Source organism: Dioscorea cayenensis, chromosome 11 (genome assembly GCF_009730915.1).
Source record: "Dioscorea cayenensis subsp. rotundata cultivar TDr96_F1 chromosome 11, TDr96_F1_v2_PseudoChromosome.rev07_lg8_w22 25.fasta, whole genome shotgun sequence".
Classification (NCBI taxonomy): domain Eukaryota; kingdom Viridiplantae; phylum Streptophyta; class Magnoliopsida; order Dioscoreales; family Dioscoreaceae; genus Dioscorea; species Dioscorea cayenensis.
In genome coordinates this window covers 16,418,803-16,433,002 of record NC_052481.1, presented here as the reverse complement: position 1 = coordinate 16,433,002, position 14,200 = coordinate 16,418,803, and the positions used below count along the sequence as shown (strand labels likewise).

The 14,200-nt window shown below is 37.8% G+C and overlaps 1 protein-coding gene across 1 annotated transcript; it reads left to right on the top strand.

The window, feature by feature from the left end:
* Positions 1–1,649: 1,649 nt before the first annotated feature.
* LOC120271641 (leucine-rich repeat receptor-like kinase protein THICK TASSEL DWARF1) lies at positions 1,650–5,989 on the top strand (the record flags this gene model as incomplete). Its single annotated transcript, XM_039278314.1, has 2 exons — positions 1,650–4,404; positions 5,361–5,989. Coding segments are annotated over 2 exons (3,123 nt in total), but the record flags the coding sequence as incomplete, so codon positions are not given.
* Between the last annotated feature and the right edge of the window lie 8,211 nt (positions 5,990–14,200).

Below are 14,200 nucleotides of genomic sequence, written 5' to 3'. Positions count from 1 at the left end.
TATGAGCTAAACACGAACGAGCCTTTGTCGAGCTGAACACCGAGCTACTCACGAACGGCTCGGCTCAAATACACCCCTATAGACGTCCCTAGATTACCGGTTTTTATATATATATATATATATATATATATATATTCAAAAGGTTTGAAAGGAATTCTATCAATTTTCAAACCGTTATGAAATTATAAATAACTAATTGATTGAATAAAAAATCCAAAATAATAGACATATTTTGCGAGTTTTTTAATTTCATTTCCAACAGTTAATCATTACTTATTGCGCAAAACGAAATAAATATATAAATTTATAAAAAATCTAAATGATTATAACTCAATTGTAAAATATTTAAAGAGATATATACACAGTAACACAGTAACACAAATACCACAAATAACTATTTTGGAGGGTTTTTTTATTTGATTTTAAATTATTAATATTAATTAAAACAAATGCTTTCAATTAAAAACTTTATCACCAACCTAATAGCCTAGTGGTACCGGATCCCCAAGAGTTTCATAGAGGTCGCATGTTCGAGCCTTGCACCACGCGATGCTTTGTGCTTGGGTGAAGGTGCTGTGGAGCGATGCTTTCCCAGCACTGTCCTCGACCGCCTCCAGGTGGGAGGGACCGTGACGCTTTATCGCTACGTGTCAAAAATATCCTTCTAAACACAATATATAAAAAATCAACAATAAATTAAAGTTGTCAAATGATCAATTTTTTGTAACACTAAAAATATTATATATATATATTACAATTAATAATAAAAAATAAAAATGAGTTCTTAGTTTGAATGTAAATCTAGATTTAATTAATTTAAAGTAAATCACCCCAATTTTAATTTAACCTAAATTAGTAGTCTCAAATTTTCTTAAATCAAATTCAAATTTTTACTTAATTTCAAAAATAAGTGAATCCTAATTTTTTTTTTTAATAAATGCGGCTAGTGTTATTAGGAATTAACCGTCCAATTAGTGTGCCGTCACTGATAATGCGGGATTCAGACTAAAAATTAACTATCTACTTTATATGTTTAGACCAGAAATTAACCACGTTGGGTAAAACTTATATGCAGTCTGGATTGTAAATCCAAATTCATAACTCGCTACTTATTGCATTTAATAGAATTTGAATTCAGGATCAAATTCATAACTAGAGAGTAGGAACTCATTCATTGCGTTTAATAAAGCTTGAGTTCATGATCTTTTCAATATTGTATATTGACACCCTTCATAGTAGTGAAACCAATGCCAATGCCAATGCCAATGCCAATGCCAATGCCAATGGGCTCTAAACCTTTTGTTTTTTAGCGGTAAAAATTACTGACACATCATACTCACAACTCATAGATCTTTCGCTAACTGTGGAGCAACCTCACGGAAGGGCCAGAGCGCCAATTCTCTTCAAAGTGGCTGGTTTTTGGTTTCACACAGCTCTATTGAGGACTATCCTCTTAAATTCTACACAGTAAAATTGATTTAAAAAAAAAAAAAGAAAAAAAGCAAATAGCTTAAATTAAATACCTGGATGGTCTTGGCGTTTCCCAAACTCAAACTCCGTCAACATCCTAGCTTGTCCACTTACATGCCAACCACGGTCACGTTCCTTACTACTCCTAAATTCCTAATGCACCTCACAAATCATGAAACACCTCCAATACTCAAAAACCCACCACTCAACTCACTCCACTCCCCCTCTCCCGATTCCATCCATCCATCTATCCATCCATCCATCACCCCACTATCCCCATATATTCCCATTCCACCCTCCCTACTTTTCTCTCCATCCCCAACCTCCCCATGCATCCAACCATGAACCACCTCCTCCTCCTCCTCCTCCTCCTCCTCCTTCTCCACTCCTTCACCTTCTCCTCCTCCTCTCCCATGTCTGACCTCCAAACCCTTCTCGACCTCAAGTCCTCCATGCTCTCCTCTTCCGGCTCCGGCCTCCACAACTGGCACTCCACAGTCCTTCCCCCTGCCCACTGCTCCTTCTCCGGCGTCACCTGTGACTCTAACTCCAACGTCATCTCCCTCAACATCTCCTTCACTCCTCTCCACGGCATCCTCCCTTCCTCCATCTCCAACCTCTCCCATCTCATCAACCTCACTCTCTCCTCCAACCCTCTCACTGGCCCTCTCCCTCCTTCCCTCTCTCTCCTCCCCTCTCTCCGCCTCCTCAACCTCTCTAACAACAACTTCACCGGCCCTTTCCTTACCTCTCTCCCTCCTCGCCTTGAAATCCTCGACGTTTACAACAACAACTTCTCCGGCCTCCTCCCTTCGTTTCTCTCATATCTTCCCTTTCTTCGCTACCTCCATCTCGGCGGCAACTACTTCACCGGCGATATCCCTGAAGACTTCTGCCGCATTGCCAAGCTTCAGTATCTCGGCTTGAATGGCAACAGCCTAACCGGCAAGATCCCTCCTTGTCTCAGCCTCTTGTCGGAGCTCCGTCACATGTACATCGGCTACTTTAATCAGTACGAAGGTGGCGTTCCGCCGGAGCTTGGAGAGCTTTCTTTGCTCATCCGTCTCGACCTTGCCGGCTGCAACCTCTCCGGCCCGATTCCCCCGTCTCTCGGCCGTCTCAAACATCTCGACACTCTTTTCCTTCATAAGAACAATCTCTCCGGCGATATCCCGCCGGAGCTCGGTTCCCTCCCGAGTCTCCAATCTCTGGATCTCTCCAACAACGACCTCACCGGAGAAATCCCTGATAGCTTCGAGAACCTCACGCAACTCAAGCTTTTGAATCTATTTCGAAACCATCTTCACGGTCGAATCCCACCGTTCATCGGAGAGTTTCCGAATCTCGAGGTACTTCAGGTCTGGGAGAATAACTTCACCTTCGAGCTCCCTGATCGCCTTGGCCTCAACGGTCGGTTACTCAACCTCGACGTCACCATGAACCGCCTCACCGGAACCATCCCTCCGGGGCTCTGTTCCGGCAGGAAGCTTCAAACCCTAGTTCTAATGGAGAACTTCTTCTTCGGTCCCATCCCGTCCCAGCTCGGCGAGTGCAAGTCTCTGACTCACGTTCGTCTCTCCAAGAATTTCCTTAATGGAACGATTCCCGCCGGCTTGTTTGATCTCCCGAATGCCGACATGCTCGAGTTCAGTGACAACTTCCTCTCCGGCGAGATACCAGCGACCATCGCCGGCGATAAGCTGGGAATGATCCTCCTTTCCAATAACATGATCTCCGGCCCGATTCCATCCTCCATCAGGAATCTCCCTGCCCTCCAGGCCTTATCCCTCGATGCCAACCGGATCACCGGCGGGATTCCACCGGAGATCGGCGATTTACAGCAGCTTTCAAAGCTAAACCTGAGCGGAAACGATCTCTCCGGCGAGATCCCTCCAAATCTCGCCCGATGCTCTTACCTAGCCTCCATCGATCTCAGCCGCAACAATCTCGTCGGCGAGATCCCATCGGAGGTCAGCTCTCTAAAGATCCTCAGCGTTCTGAATCTCTCCAGAAACCAGCTCTCCGGCGAGGTCCCGCCGGAGTTCCAGAAGATGCAGAGCTTGACCACCCTCGACCTCTCCTTCAATCACTTCTCCGGCGAGATCCCGGCCGCCGGCCAGTACCTCCTGTTCAACGAGAGCTCCTTCGACGGCAACCCAGGCCTCTGCGGCGGCCCGCTCCGTACAACCCCATGTGACCCGAATCTTAACGCAGCCGGATCCAAAAGAAAGCGATCCGGACCGTTCGATACATCACATCTCATCATCATCTGTTCCTTCTTGTTCACGTTAATGATAACAGTCGCCGCCGTGAAGGCGTATAACGTTTGGAACGAAAAGAGGAAAGCTTCAACAGGGTGGAAACTAACGGCGTTTCAAAGGCTTGACTTGACGGTGGATGACGTCATGGAGTGTTTAAAAGAGGATAACGTCATCGGTAAAGGTGGCGCGGGAATAGTGTACCGTGGGAGCATGAGATCAGGGACGGAGATGGCGATCAAACGGTTGGTAGGTCGAGGGTGTGGCGGTGAGCATGATCGAGGGTTCACCGCGGAGGTGACGACACTGGGACGAATACGGCACCGTAACATAGTGAGGCTCCTAGGTTTCGTTTCAAGCCGAGACGCGAACTTGCTGCTCTACGAGTACATGCCGAACGGGAGCTTGGGCGAGATGCTGCACAGCGCGAAGGGGGCGCATCTCGGGTGGGAAGCGCGGTACCGGATAGCCGGAGAGGCGGCGCGAGGGCTGTGTTATTTGCACCACGATTGCTCGCCGTTGATCATACATAGGGATGTGAAATCAAACAACATCTTGCTGGATTCGAACCTTGAGGCACACGTGGCGGATTTTGGGCTGGCGAAGTTCTTCAGAGACACTGGTGCGTCTGAATGCATGTCGTCTATTGCCGGCTCTTATGGTTACATCGCGCCAGGTACGTTGTGTTTGACTTTTCAGCAATTTTTTAATGTTTTTTTGTCGTTTTCTTTATTTTGGTTTGTTCTAAGGGTCAATGCTTTTAAATACTTCTTGTGAGACAAAGTTTTGCCCTTGATCTGCTTATTTTGTGATGCATGTTGTGATGGGGGCCATTGACTGTTTGCTTTGCCTTTCTACTTTATAGTACGTGTACTCAGTAGCTTCCAAATGTTAACTTATTGTGTTGTGCATGTGACCATTAAGAGTCTATTCGGAATGGACATTATTTACGAATGATTTTTTTTTACCCGGTAATATTATTATGGAGAAATGCCCGATAAATAGTTTTAGAGCATTAGTGTGGGACTTCTGTTAAAAAAAAAACATTAGTGTAGGACATTTAAAAATCCTAAATTTAAATTCTATGGGATGCAATAGTAATAGCAAATAGTAGTAACAGATCTTCAGTTGCAGGCCCTCTTGATAGTGTTTCAGATTTGTTAATAAATAAATAAATAAATTGTAAAAGTCGTATTGGAATTGTTTCTAAGAATTAAAGCTCATGAAAACTATGATCTGGTTGAAATTTTAAATTGCCTGTTTTCTTAACTCTAGCAGTTTTGGTGTTCTTATAGAGGCTAGAAGTTTGGTGTTTGAGATAGAAACATTTAAAAAAAAACTTGGTAGAAAACACTTCTTAAGTATTTGTTTTGGTAAGTGAATCCAAATAGGTTTAATATGAATTTATTTATTTTAGTCCTTGCAGTTGAGTATAGTTCAAATACATGGAACATTTGTATGAATTGGCATTGAACAGAGTGTTCAAAACTTACAAATTCATGTAGTTCAGTGTTTCAAAAACTTTCACAACTTTTCGGCCCATGATTTTAATCTGAATTTCTATACACTCTATGTCATGATATTTTTTATTCTTAACTCTTTTTGATTAACTTTGAGATTCAATTACCTCAGAGTATGCATACACTTTGCGAGTGGATGAGAAGAGTGATGTATATAGCTTTGGAGTCGTACTTCTTGAGCTGATAACAGGTAGGCGACCGGTTGGGGGATTCGGGGATGGTGTGGACATTGTCCAGTGGGTTCATAAGATGACAGGAGACCCACCGGAGGTCAACAATCCTGCAGCGGTGCTTGCCATTGTCGACCGGAGGCTTGCACATAACCCTTTGGACAAGATCATGAACCTGTTTAAGGTGGCTATGTTATGTGTGGAGGAGAAAAGTGTGGTTAGACCCACAATGAGGGAGCTGGTCCATATGCTTGATAACCCTACTACTACTATTCCATCACTAGCATCCCCTGATCTCCTTGTCATTTGATGGTGAAGATGAATGATTTTGCTGCTAGCCTGTAGTGGTAATAATAAAGGTGAAGAATGAATGCCTTCATAGCTGGACCATGATGATGGTGTATTATGTATTTTTTAGTCTGCTATGTATGTGTGGTCTTTTGATTAAGCTGTATATAATTTGTACTCGAGTGCTGGTAATGTATATCTAATATTGCACCTGGGTTGTCCTATGCTTTTCATTTTAGGCTGGTGCTACCCTTGTCCAAATCCAATGACTGCTTTTGATGAATTGCAGGCATGTGGTTAGTGTGGCTTAGAATTTATATATATATATATATATATATATTGATTTTTAAAGTAGCACATAAATTTTTCTGAATGAATGTGCTGAAGTTGACTGGCAGGTATTTAGAGACGTTTTGCAGTTTTATTGTTTTGGATATTTTTTTATTAAGAAAAGGACAATGAGGTCCTTATGCATGTTTCGCTTTATAAAAAAAAAAAAATCATTTAGTATTTTCAACTACCTTAGACATTTCATACATCTCAAGCCTTGTTACTATTTACTCTTTTTTCATTTGAATTTATTTATATTTGTGTAAAATTTCTTCTTTGCCATTGTATCCTTCAACTTTAGAGTTGTTAATTTGCCCTGGGTCTGACAAGAGCTTGATTCTTTGACCCAACGAAAACAAGGCTGGGGCTAAAATTTGAGAAATGGGGGTCAGCCAAGGGGTGGGGATGTAAATCCCCGTCGAAGAAGGAGAATACATTCCCCCCGATCTCCAAATATATAATTTCAATATTGTTTATATATACATATTATTATAAGATAATATATTTGATGTATTTAATAGATATAAAAAAAATGGGGACGGGGAATCCCCAAACACAAGTAATCCCCACGGGGACGGGGACTGGGTTGGGATTTTTTTTTTCACAAGCCCGAGTTCGAGGACGGGGTTGGGGATGAGTTTGACAAGTTAGGGTCAAGGCCGAGGAATACATCCTTGAGTGAATGCCGCCCAGTTGACATCCCTATTCAGTTTTATCTTCCCACTGGCCTATTAACCAAGCTCCAAATCTACTCGGGTTTAAGATTTTGTATAAAGGTTTGGATTTAAAATTATGTATAAAGGGTGAATTAAATAGTTTAACATCGAAGGGGGGAAAAAAGTTTTGTATTTATATGTATAACTTAGATTTGAACATGTGAGACATTTTTTATATAGCAAACTGTGAGACTCAACATAAAAATTGACTAAATCTAATAATTTCTTGCATGAGCTAGGTCGAAATGTTATAAATGATATAAGAGTTTGTTCCCCTCTAGTAGATTAAGATAATTTGGTGATTTTATTCTTTGACGTGATTTGTGAGTTGGTTCAAGGATTGGTGGGCCTATGATACCTCGGCTTTGATTCCACTTGGATTTAAGATTGTGCATAGGGGGATAAACTAAATAGTCCCTCATCAAATAGGGAAGAGAAAGTTCATGTACTTGCATGTATAACCTGAACAGGTGAGGCACCTTTTATAGAGCAAAATTGCAAGGCTCGGTATGGGACAAGCTAAAGTGAAATAAACCTAATACAAGCTGGGATTAGACATTACAATACTTGTCCCAGAGAGCTAGCACTAGACTAGGAGCCCTGGTGAGATCGAGTAGAGGTGAGGTTATGGTAGGTTAAGTGTCCTTCAACCATGGTGAACTCCAACAAGCCACATCATGGTTCACAATGGTCTGGTTTAGCTTGGCAAGGCTGCGCCTCAGAGAGCCAAGCACTTGGCTTCAGCGAATGGTGCGAGTTGCTTGAATGAGCTGGAATAAAGGAGTAGAATATATATATATAGGGTGGGGGGAGGGGCAATGCAGTTTACTACAAGTATGAGTTTTTGGGTATGTTGAAACTCTTAGGCATAAAGAGATTTGTTGGAAACTTTTTAAAACCTTTGGATAATTCTCTTTTTTATATAAGATATTATTATTATTATTATTATTATTATTATTATTATTATTATTAAGAAGTTTTTTCAAGACATGAGGAAACACTTAGGGATACAGTGACTAGCTCTAGAGAGAGCCATAAAGTCTATCAATGGGGTAGTAGGTGGGTGCTAAGATACAAATAATTTTATTATAAGGAATAATATATGTTCTATAATAAAAGTCTATATATTTATGTATGTATAATTGTTTTTTTTCGTTTTCCTTATGAGTCTATCCTTTATGATCTGTTAAGTTTAATTTTTAGTTTTTATAACAATTTGGAATGTTAATTTTTTTTTTCTTTTTGGTCGGGGATGAGTTAAGAAGCTAAAAAAAAAAAAACTAAAATCTAAACTTGAATCGGTGAAAGTAGTATGACTCCAACAAGGTAAACCTTGAGGTTATAACAAAAGAAGCCAAAAAGATAGCATTAAGCCGAAGGATAACTTCTATCAATAGTGGCAAAAGAATTGCTAAATATATTGAACTTGCTAGGATACAATAATTATTTTAACATTAGAATTTTAAAACAACGGTTGGTATGTTATAAATCAAGTTTATGATGTAGGTTAAAAGTACTAGGCATGGTTTTTCAATTATTTATTTTAATTCTACCATCTTCACGGAGGTATGTAACAATTATTAAAATGAAATCAATGTGGTTTTGCTGCTTTAAAGATAGATATAGCCAAAGCATATGACATGGTTGAATGACACTTTTTGCAATATACGTATTATGCAACTAATGGGCTTTTGTGAGAAGTGGATTCAGTTGATAATGATGTGTTTTTCTGTCACACTTGCCCCTTCTACCGAGGCAAATATGGCACCCATCCGTTTAAAACCCCTTTTAATTGAAAACAAACACCACTAAGTAACAACAACCATGTATTGAAAAATGAAAGGTAACCGATACACAAATAATATAAAAGATTTTTATTATGGGTACAACTACTACAGGACCACCACAAAAGAACAAATAAAAAGGGACTCTCTACCACCACGGGTCTAATCTTGTTTGGCTCTATACTTGTACAGACGATCTAGTGAGGTCCTGCTCTTGCAACTATAACAAATTTTAGTTGGTTGATAATGGATATTTAATTTCAAATAAAAAATATAAAATATACAAAGATCAATTGCTCAAACTTTTGCTTACCTTCATATTGTAAATACAATATACATATTGTATCATAGCCAGTAGTATAAAGTGCAACCACTGAAATACATAACTATTAAAACATAAACCAATAACAGGGCTAGCCAAAATCTTCTCAATCTTAATCGTGATCACAGTTAAGTCTAAATCGACTAAGGCCTCATTATATATATATATATATATATATATATATATATATATATATATATATATATATATATATATATATATATATATATATATATATTCATATACTCATAGAAAATACTATTTAGGTCCACCTTGGCTTTAACTAATGAGTCCACTTGTGTGGTGACCCACAATGTCTAGGTTCACATAGAGGCGTCACTCCTATCCATCGAGGATTCTCTGCGTCACCGTAAATGGAATCCACTTTCCCCCGGTCATCCACGCGACCTCTTAAACAAGTCTGTCCATGGGTAGACCCCCTACTACAATAAGCCGAGCCCTAGCTTGCAACCATCTCCACAAAAGAGATATGCAACTCGAGAATATTAGGAAACAATTATGCCCTACATTGAAATCTTTGTCGATATAGCTTTTCACCAAAAGGATAATTCAAGCAAGGAAGTCTTTCATTTGCCAGTCAACATTTTCAAAGTCAAAGCATACATAACCTTTAAAATAAATATCTAAAATAAATAATTATATCATATATACAGATATTTTCCATAGCCAAAACTACATATAGTTATACAAAACTGGATGTATTAATACGATTGCTATGGCATAACAAACTGTAAATAAAAGTAAGTATTCGATTACCATAACATAACAAATTGCAAATTTAAAATATTCATAAGTACGCCTTAACAAAATAAACTATTAAACATAATATGATAAAATAATTAAACAATTATTTCAACATGGTAGCCATTAAGCAATTATTTCAAAATAGTAGTCATTATAGCTAGGCCTCCCACGTGTCTGTCGCTAGACCTAGAACTCTCTCCCAAGCCTGAACCTCACCTAACAAGAGAATGAAATAAAAATAAATATAACAGACTAATGACAGAACTGTAACCAAAAGAAAATATAACCAAAATAACCTACTCTAATTGGGTCCATTCACTCCAACCGGCTCAAACCCGACTTTGCATAATCAAACTGGTCTCAAAATTGCACTTAAACCAATTCAATTTGGATTAAACCCTACTGAGCCAACCTCAATTTCATTGAGCCAAATCTAATTGAACTAGTTTAACTTGAACCAATTTTCAAATCATGAACCATGGTGTTTCAATTGAACCAACCTAATTGAACCCCTTAGTCCAATTGGACTTAACCAACATGAATTCAACACAACTCAAATACACATTGGATCCAAATCAAATCAATCCTCAATTAGTTGCACCAAACCAATTCTTTAACCTCACCCAAACCCAAATGAACCCAACCTACTTGGTTAGCCAAACCCAACTGCAAATCTATTTGAATGAACTTAACCAACTAATTTTGGATGAGCTCAACTAACTCCATTTGACTAGGCTCAACCAACTCAATTGGACTAAGCTCCACTATCTCAATTTGAATGAGATTACACGGGTAAATATTTTGAGTGGGTACTATACTATGGTCAATTTTCACTTTGAGCATCAAACTTCAATTTGTATCATTTCAGTTATCCAACTTCAATTTGGTTTCACCGAGCAGATACTAAGGGCTTTCTTGGGAGGAGGTTATTGGGGGTTTTGTAAGGTTGGGTTATTGACCAACCCTTGTTTGGATCCAGGGTTATATAGAGGGTAAGGTTTGAAGGGGTTATTTGGAGGGTTGAGAAACCTCCATTTACCCCATTTTCTCAACCCTCCAAATTGGGGGGTTGGAAAGGTTTTTTTTTCCTGGACCAGAATACCCTTAACCATTCCAAGAAATTATATTTATTTGTTTTAGGTTAAAGGGTTTTCAAACATTCATAAAGGAAACGCCGACAGCTTCACCACAGTGCGAGAGCTTCACCACCGTGTGCCCTCATGACGATTTCCTAGACAGTACACGCGACAACTACACCATCGTCTCCTAGCTCTCCTTCTTCTTCAGGTGAGATCCCTTTCCATCTCCATTGATCTCTTCAAATTTTTTTTTTGAGATGAGTTGTGGAACATGTGGTTTTTTGAGACCTAGATGTTGTGATTGTAGTTTGAAGATGTTGTTTGTGGAATTCTCTTCTTGGAGCTTCAGAACAAGGTATTTTGTTTGTGTTTATATATATAGGTCTAAATTTTGCGATGAATTCTGGTTGAGATGAATTCTGGTTTGGATGATTTTTTTGAGATGAATTTTGGTTGTTTTTCATTAAATGCTATTGATCTTCATGTTTTGGCATAAATAAAAGATCAAGGATTATCACACAGTTAGTTTGGAAGAAGATTATGTTCATTACTTCATGTGACATTCCAACAAATTTAGTTTAGTTGATTTAATTGATGACAATCTAAATTTAGCACTTTGATTGTCAGTGCATTCTGTTTAAGTAGTTAAAACCTACTACCAAATGATGAATTATTTCAGAGAGATGAATGATCGCACAGCAATCCAAAAAGCATACCCTTTTGAATGCTAAAGCCCCTTTTTGAAAGCAAATTCTCATATTCATTGTATTAAATAGTCATTGACCAGCTATTTATTATTGTATTAAATAGTCATTGACCAGCTATTCATTGTATTAAACTTTATGAAATTAAACCTTTTTAGCCTCATTATAACTTTATTTATAAATATATATATACATATATAGGAAAATATCATATTCAATTGATAATCTGGGTGAGAGGTTCAATGCAAGTTTTTTAGTGCTTAAGTGGCTCAATATGGGGTCTTTTGTGATGACTTTGCACTACTGGGAGAAAAGGGCAAAGAAAGTTCCCAGAATGTTAGTACTGGTTGTCGGTTTTAGGTTGCAATTGATGCTTCTTATGTTATAGACAAGTATGTTCTTCTTATTAAGGTTTGTATTTAAGCTCAGTTGGAAATTTGGTAGAGTATCTGCGCATTTTCTTAAATGTTAACAACCAGTAAATTTTCTCTGAGTACCAATTGGTGTTGTCTAGTTTGTTCTTTCACTCTGATATTATCTTTTTGCAATTTATTTTTTTATATATATATACATATATATTTTGTGTGTGTGTTTCTGTCTTGCTTTCCCATTGTGGTAGGTGGTTATGTTTTAATAATTTTTTAATTATAAAAAAAATAGTGAAGAAACAATTGCAGGAGAAATTATTAGGGATTCTATAGCAGCTGAAATGTGGATTAATTACGTTGAGTGAGTTGTTGATGTAATGGATGATGTTGTTTTTCCATTGTTGTTAAATGGATGATGTTGTTAAACGTGTGATGTTGTTTTTGCATTGTTGTTAAATGGATTTATTTTATTATATTGTGTGCCTTCTTGCAAACCTTTTTAATTACATATATCCATGGATTGTAAATAAGTCATTGTTATTAATAATTTTGTGTTCTTATTGATGTAGTTTAAAATGTGTCAAAGAGGAAATCAATTTCAAATGTTCATGATGGAAGTAACACATGTATGGACGTTTACTATGGATGATGCTTTGATTGATGCATACTTGCTTCAACAAACAATGGGAAATAGAGTTGGTGAAACATTCACAACAGATGCATTGGAGAACATAGTAAATGAAGTGAGAAGTAAATTTTTGAATAAGCCAATAGACAAAGAAAAGGCCCAAAATAGCATGAAAAATATAAGGTGAGCATCTATAAGGTGCTATGACATTTTCAAGAATAGAATGAGTCAGTTCACATGGAATTCATCTACAGAAATGTGGCATGCTAAGCCTGAATTATGGCAATATTTAATTGAGGTATGTTTTTTTATTTTTTTTAAATAATGAAGTAATGCTATGTACATTTTGACAACAACATTATTTTACATTTAGGCTAAACCAGAAGCTGATGAATGGATGCACAAAAGGGTTAGAAATTATGAGAAGCTTGTTCAACTTTATGGGCAGGATCGGGCAACTGGGATACAAGCTAAAACTGCGTCAGAAATGCGGCAACGAAGGTGAAATGAAAGGCATTCTTCTAGAAACACAATAGATGAAATTGATTTGTTAGTTTCGTAGAACACTGTGAACTTAGAGAATTTGGGTGAAAATCCAAATACAGGTGTGCATGACGACTAAGGGGAAGGTGAGGCATCACCAATGGCTACAAATCAACAATCTTAAACTTAAGCTCCAAGTTCATCAAGGCCTAAGAAGAGTAAAGGAATGAATAACGATGATGACAACTATGACAAATTGTCGACAACAATTGAGACGGTAGCTGGTGCTATTCTTCAATCAACTAATATATTAGTTCAAGCATCTACCACCGATCCTATCAAGGATTACGATGTGTGGGGTATGCTTAAAGATTTAGGGATCTCACACCCTATTCTTGGCAAAGCTTACATGTTTCTTATCAATGATTCAAAGTTATTGGAAGGCTTAATTAAATGTCCAACTGAGGGACACAAGTCTTTATTGTTGAGTTATTTGGGTGATGATAATGACCTGCATCAGTGAATGTTATAAGACTTTAGTAGTGGTTGTGAACAATTTGAACTTGTTTTTGATGTTTTGATTTTGATTTTGGTTTTGAATGTTATAAGACTCTAGTAGTGGTCGTGAATGTTTTTTTATTATGAACAATTTGAACTTGTTTTGAATGTTATAAGACTCTAGTAGTGGTCGTAAATGTTATAAGACTCTAGTAATGTTTGGATGACTTCATTTCATCCTAATAGTATTGATTTACATTTCATTACATTAGTTGTGACTTCATGGTGAAGAATATGTTATCTATTTATTGCCATTTATGCATGTGTTGAGAATATATTGTCTTCACAGGTCTCAATTATGGTTTTTAAAATCGTGTGAGGCGTGCGCCTTGAGGCGAGGCTCAAGGCGAGGCGCAAGGGCAAAGCCTCAAGGCGCACACTTATGAGAATGGAATTGAGGCTTAAGCCTCACTGAAAAAAGCGCACGCACTGAGGAGCACCGCCTCAGTGCGTGTGAGGCTTAAGCCTCAAAAATCCAAATTTTGTAATATCATTATAAAGCAAATAAAAATATTTATATGTATATACTTTCATTAATAAAATCTTATACATGTAAAATTCAATAAAAAAACTCATCGACACCTATCAACACCTATGGTTTTGCATGTAATACGTACCAATTTAATTTTTTAATCTAAAGATTATGTAAAAATGACAAAAATTATCAAGATAAACTACAAATAAAATAAGATGAGTTGCAAATAAGATTAGTTACAAATAAGATAAGATGAGTTACAAATAAAATAAGTTATAATTT